This window comes from Meleagris gallopavo, chromosome 9 (assembly GCF_000146605.3).
Source record: "Meleagris gallopavo isolate NT-WF06-2002-E0010 breed Aviagen turkey brand Nicholas breeding stock chromosome 9, Turkey_5.1, whole genome shotgun sequence".
Lineage (NCBI taxonomy): Eukaryota > Metazoa > Chordata > Aves > Galliformes > Phasianidae > Meleagris > Meleagris gallopavo.
The window spans coordinates 660,043-665,704 of record NC_015019.2 but is presented as its reverse complement, the minus strand read 5'-3'; the positions used below and the strand labels follow the sequence as shown (position 1 = coordinate 665,704).

At 62.1% G+C, this 5,662-nt stretch overlaps 2 protein-coding genes across 4 annotated transcripts; both read right to left on the bottom strand.

Annotated features, from left to right (window-relative positions):
• Nucleotides 1-312: 312 nt before the first annotated feature.
• C9HXorf65 (chromosome 9 CXorf65 homolog) lies at nt 313-2,098 on the bottom strand. The gene is given in 7 exon segments (XM_010714989.2): nt 313-415; nt 418-448; nt 1,088-1,209; nt 1,293-1,361; nt 1,434-1,568; nt 1,639-1,725; nt 1,809-2,098. Coding segments are annotated over 7 exon segments (660 nt in total). The 5' UTR covers nt 1,951-2,098; the 3' UTR covers nt 313-341.
• Nucleotides 2,099-2,187: 89 nt separating this feature from the next.
• Nucleotides 2,188-5,023, bottom strand: IL2RG (interleukin 2 receptor subunit gamma). 3 transcript variants are annotated; one of them, XM_010714986.3, is made up of 8 exons: nt 4,866-5,022; nt 3,960-4,050; nt 3,662-3,846; nt 3,421-3,563; nt 3,158-3,320; nt 2,971-3,079; nt 2,816-2,900; nt 2,188-2,735 (listed from the first exon to the last, which is right to left on the bottom strand). In XM_010714986.3, exons 1-8 carry the CDS (start codon nt 4,942-4,944, stop codon nt 2,559-2,561), a joined length of 1,032 nt encoding a protein of 343 aa, XP_010713288.1. In that variant the 5' UTR covers nt 4,945-5,022; the 3' UTR covers nt 2,188-2,558. The 3 variants fall into 3 exon arrangements, with proteins under 3 accessions (XP_010713288.1, XP_010713286.1, XP_010713287.1); XM_010714985.3 differs by having other exon boundaries at nt 2,189-2,459; nt 2,554-2,735; nt 2,971-3,320; nt 4,866-5,023; XM_010714984.3 differs by having other exon boundaries at nt 2,971-3,320; nt 4,866-5,023.
• Between the last annotated feature and the right edge of the window lie 639 nt (nt 5,024-5,662).

The window sequence follows — 5,662 nt, the reverse complement described above, 5'->3', positions numbered from 1 at the left end:
GCCGGCACTGCCGAGCCGGGCACCGCTGCAGCCCGGACCGGGAGGGGGCGTGGCCTCTGCTCCGCCTCTTCCAATCGCCTTCCCAGGGGGGCGGGTCATGCTGGAGCCACGCCCCCAAGCTCCATCTCGGGGCGGAGCCAGAGGGGGCGGAAGCGCGGTAGCGCCATGTGGGCAGGGGTGGAAAGTTACCCATCCGTCCTGCGCCGAGGCCACGCCCCCAGGGCAGGGGTTGGGCTTGGGACGCCCCACCGCTAGGGGGCGCCGCGGGGAGGGGGTGGGTAGGACTCGAAGCCACGTGGCACGGACCACGGCTTGAGTGCGGAGCGCGGTTTTATTGAGCCTCAGCGCGGCCGCGGTTGCTGCCGCCCCCCCGAGGCCGTTGTGCTCTTGCGGGGGGAACCGTGCTGCTTCTCCCGGGTCGGAATGCGCTTCTCCCTGCTGCCTTGCCCTGCGCTGGGGACAGTGTGGAGTGAGGGGCATGAGGATGGGGACGGTGGGACGCTGGGGTGTGGGCAGTAGAGGGGAGGAGGCACGGGGAAGTGGCCGTGGGAATGGGGACAATGGGACAGGAGGATGCGGGCATGGAGGTGGCAGAGAACGGGGTGTGAGTGTGGAAGGGGATGGGGGCGGTGCGGCACAAGGGTGTGGGCATGGGATGGCAAGGGAATGGGGACGAGGGGCATGAGGACCTGCCATGGGAATGGGGGCAGCGGGTCATGAGGATATGGGCACAGGATAGCAGGGAATGGGGACTGTAGGAATGGGGCTGTCAGAGGATGGGGGCCACGGGCAGGAGATGGGGACAGTGGGACACGAGGATGTGGCCACAAAGTTGGCCGGGGATGGTGCTCCAAACACACGGAGTGGGATGGGGATGGTGGCACGGAGACAAGCACTGGTGGAGAACCAAGGTGGGGCATGGGGCTGATGTGGCATGGGGACAGCAGGTGTGAGGACGGGGCAGCTCCCTCAGTCCAGGGTGCTGGAAGTGGGAAGGGCCACTGGTCACATTGGATACATGGCTGGTGGTGTCCCTGTTCCCAGGGGTGGGCCCCAGTGCCATGCGATCCCGCTGACCGCCCCGTACCGCTCCCTGAGCGTGGGCAGCAGTGGGCAGCATCTCGGTGTTTGGTCCCTTCTTGCCCTCCAGTGTCTTCGGGGTGCGGAGCGGCTTCCGATGCGGGTGCTGCCCATGCAGCCGCAACGCCTCTGCACCAGAAACGGGACTGGGGGTTTCTGCAGCAGCCCCAGGCTGGGAACACCACCCCATGCATTCCCATCCCTGCACCCACCGGTCAACGCCACGCTGGGGTTCTTCAGGAGGGGCACAAAGGACTGTGCTGTCTGTTCCTGTGCAGTGCCTGCAGGGAAGCACCATCATGCCCCCTGTCCCCACTGCAGTGCCCATGGGGACCATGAGACCCTGCACATACCAGGGACACCAAACTCAACCCTACAGACATAGTAGGTGCCGCGTGCCGGGAGGAAGTCACTGGCCCTGTCCTGCATGGTCTTCACATGGAAAAGCATCTTGGGGCTGCCCAGCTTGTCACACAGGTCGATGACCTCTGCAAAAGCCATGGTGTGTGGGCACAGCAACTCACCCCAGAGGGCCCACCCAGTGCCCTCTGTGCTCACCGCTGGGGGGGACCCCCACTTTGCTGCGCAGGTGAGACAGCAGCAGCAGCACGGGGCAGTCGGTGTTGGCCAGGAAGCTCTGGTTGTCTGCAGGGAAACAACGGTGGCCAAGGGGACACTGAGCAGCAGTGGGGTGGCACGGGCTGAGCCTGTGGCTGTGGGGGACTCACCACTGTGGGTGATGTAGATGAACATGCTGCCGCTGTGGGGATGGGAACGTGTGGCCTGGTGCTGCCCCACAGCGTTTGTGAAGTGGGAGGGAGGTTCTGGGGGCTGGCGTTCTGGAGTTTCTCCCATTCTTCCCAAAATCATAGAATCACAGAATCATTCAGGTTGGAAAAGACCTCTAGGAATCCTTCAGCCCATTCCCAACATGCCCACCAACCATATCCTTCAGTACCACCTTTTGATAACTCTGGAACACCTCCAGGGACACAAACATGACTACATCTTTATGTCCCCCTGTCCCCATCCTGTTCCACTGCCTGACTGCTCTTTCAGAGAACAATGTTTTCCTAACATCCAACCCAAAATAAGACCAGCCAAGACCAAAGCGTAGCAAAGCTTTACTGCAGCTGGAAGCTGCAAGTCAGAAACCCACAGTGCAAGCAAACGAGTGGCCAGGCTTGTGCATGCCCAGGTTTGTGCATGCCCAGGCTTGTGCATGCCCGGTATACAATTGCAGCTGAGGCGATAGTGTGGCTTGTCCCCTCGGGGTGGCTCTCAGTACTTGGCATGGCTCTTGGTGCTTTTTATCTCTGGCTGGTGGCTCTTGCCTGCTCCACCACTGCCTGCTGCCCTTCCCATCCACTGCCACCGGGCTGTAAGCGTGGCCATGGTGAGGAGCAGAGCTGAGGTTCCCTGGGCATTTGGCAGGGTGGGAGCAGGGAGCAGCGTGTTTTGGGGGAGGAGTACCAGCGTCATGCTCCCACGTAGCTGTTCTTGTAGGGGCCATGCTCCTGGGGGCCAGGCACCCCTGGCAGGTGGGTGCTACTGTCTTGGAAGGGCTCGTAGGGCAGCTCGCTCACATGACAGATGCTCTCACTGTAGTTGGGCTTGAAACTCTCCACCACATCTTTAGGGACTCCGACCCATTCCTCGAGGGACAGAGCGGGGTGAGAAGGGTCAGGAGCTGCCACCAGCTGAGTGGTGTGGTGAGCCAGGACAGCCACCTTACCTGGAAGTCACCATTGTGGGTGATGAAGAGATCGTCGAAGTTCTTGCTGGGGTTGGGGATTCGGGGCATGATGATGACCCACACCCTGCATGGGAGCAGAGAGGTGTCAGAGGGGCTGCCTCGCACCGCCCCGCACCGCACAGCCATGCACCCACCTTTCCATGCGCACCAGCAGCACCACCAGGACCAGCAGCAGCAGGCAGGAGGCAATGGGGATCAGCACCGTGTGGATCCAGAACAACTGCAGATGCTCATCTGCCATACCTGCAACGAGCCGGGGGGACACTGTGAGGACAGTGAGGAGACGCAGTGGGGATCCTGGGGGCTCAGGACTGCTCCTACCCTTGCTGGTGGCGTTGCTGCCCCAGAAGACAGGCACACTCCACTCGCTCCACAGCTGGGTGCTGCCACAATAGTTGTTGATCTTGCTGCGCACGTAGAAGGTGTAGTATTTCTCATAGTCCACGCTGGGGAAGGAGAAGATGTCTCCTTTCACCTCCTGCTTCTGCAGAGAGAAGAGGGGTGGGCGGTGAGAAGAGGGGTGGGCGGTGAGAAGAGGGCCAGTGCTGCGTGGCCAGGGGCAGGTGCAATGCGGGGGCTGTCACCATCCAGCTGGTGTCCTTGTTGCTCTTGTACTTGACGACGTGCTCCAGGCAGTGCGCCTTGGGGTAGGGAGAGCTCCAGGTGAGCTGCAGCTGGTTGCTGCTCATGTTGCGGATGGTCAGGTTCACAGGCGCCTCTGGTTTCACTGCAAAACAAAGGAGTGCCCAGTGATTGGGCGCTGTCCTCACGGCTTGGTGGCCCCGCTGTCCTGAGGACCATGGGTGTCCCCACGCCACCACGTACCGAGGTTCTGCAGCTCCATGCAATTGCTGGGGATCTCCAGGGTGCGGCCATCCTGGCTGGCATTGACGCGGACATGGAAGGGCTGGAATTGGATGATCTCCCTCTGCTCGAACCGGCAGCCGATGCGCACACTGTGCTCCCACAGGTACTGCTGGCACTCCACCACGGGCGACTTGTTCCCATACCTGCACACGGCAGTCACGGGGCTGCTTGGACCCTGCACACTCCTCCCAGAGTTATCCCAATGCTTCCCATCCCCACGAGGCTGCAGGTGGAACCTCCAGCCCCAGGCACCCACCAATAGTAGAGGGAGTAGTTGGCCGTCAGCGTCTGCCCGCTGCCCCATTTGCAGGTCATGTACTCCTCATTGAACAGGATGCACTCCACTTCTGGAATTGTTCAGTTTGGAAAAGACCTCTCAGATCTGTAAGTTCAACCCTAGCCCACCTCACCATGCCCATCGCCACATCTCTCAGTGCCACATCCCCACAGTTCTGGAGCACCTCGGTGACCCCTGGACAGCCCAGCTCAACTCCCAGAGCCCACCCTGAGGAGCCCACAGCTCAGCGCTGTGGTTACGGCAGGATACTGCGCTCAGCTGCTTTGCCAGAGGAAATGAGTGTTTACCATTTTCTAACGCAAAGCAAATGGTGGAGCTGAACAAATGAGCGCCGCTTTGGTATGGAAACTGGGTACGTGATCAATAGATAAGAAGTGAGCTTCCAGCAGATAACAGCGGGCACAGAGGAGCCATCCATCCCCGTCCCCTGCATACATGCGCACTGCTGACATCGCAGCCATGCTAATGGAGGCCACGCAGATCTGCTGACCGCAGCTCAGCCTGGCTGACGCACAGGGCTGATCCAACTTTCGTCCGGCCCTCCTGCAACCCCCCGGCATCCAAAGGGCTTTCATCACAGCCAGATGCTCAGCCACGAGGCTGCCCCAATGGCCGGGCCCACAGCTGCAGGGCTGAGAGCCCCGAGGCTGTACCCACAGGGCCCAACCATACCCGCATGGAGGGCGGGCACCTTCTGAGCCAGCGACAGCAGCAGTGCAGCTGCACTGAGCCAGGAGCACGGGTACGCACCACTGGTGTCACGCAGGCCCACATGGCCCCACATCCCATCCTCAGCCACCATCACTGCGCAGTGATTTCCCCCATCCCCACCACCTATAGGGCACTGCAGCCATCCCCCCTTACCTTTGGGGCTGTGGGCACTGGCCAGGGAAATGCCCAGCCCCAAAAGGATGGGCACGAGCGAAGCCCCCGACACCGCCATGGCGCGATGCCTGGTGTGCGGCCCACCTTGTGTGGCTCACAGCTTCCGCACCACCACCACTTCCTGAGCCACAGCAACACCCGCCCCGACGGAGCACCGCCCTTCCTGCTGGGCTCCAGGGCCCCGAGCCCCACTTTTTGCCCCACGAAGGCCCTGCGGTTCTTCCTACCCCTCACCCCAATGGGGCTACCTCACAGGAGCAGGTCCCCTGCCCAAAACCCGACCCTGGGGGCTGTCCCGGGGGGCAGACGTGGGGACACAGCCACGGAGGGGCTGCTTGGGCTGCTCCGTGGCCGTACGAGCAGCGATGGGGCTAAGCACGTTTAGCCGTTGTGCTGAGGGACGTGGTTTAGTGAGAACTATTGGCGGTAGGTGGGCTGGATGATCTTGTAGGTCTTCTCCATCCTTGGTGACACCGTGATTCGACGGCTGGGGGACAGCTGAGGGCACTGAAGGGAGGGGACACTTCCGGGAGAGCCGCGGTGCTTTTGGGGGCATTCGGAGCACGGGGACACCGCCCGCCTCGGAGAGAGGAATGGGGTCGGAACGGGGTCACGTGATCCCCGCATTTCCGCCAGGGGGCGCCGGGCGCATCTCGGCCATCTTCGGCCCTTTCCGCCCTCCGTTCGGCGCGGGCTCGCGTTCTTCCTTTCGGCATTCTTCGCCTTTCCTCGGCTCGGCTTCGGGACTCTCCGGCGGCGCTCGCCTCTTTCCGCCT

Excerpts from the sequence above, each read along its gene's own strand:
- IL2RG (XM_010714984.3), bottom strand. The coding sequence starts at position 4,944 with ATGGCGGTGTCGGGGGCTTCGCTCGTGCCCATCCTTTTGGGGCTGGGC. Across the intron at positions 3,847-3,959 it reads AACTACTCCCTCTACTATTG|GTATGGGAACAAGTCGCCCG; the intron begins GTGGGTGCCTGG and ends TGCCGTGTGCAG. Across the intron at positions 3,564-3,661 it reads CATGGAGCTGCAGAACCTCG|TGAAACCAGAGGCGCCTGTG; the intron begins GTACGTGGTGGC and ends TTTGTTTTGCAG.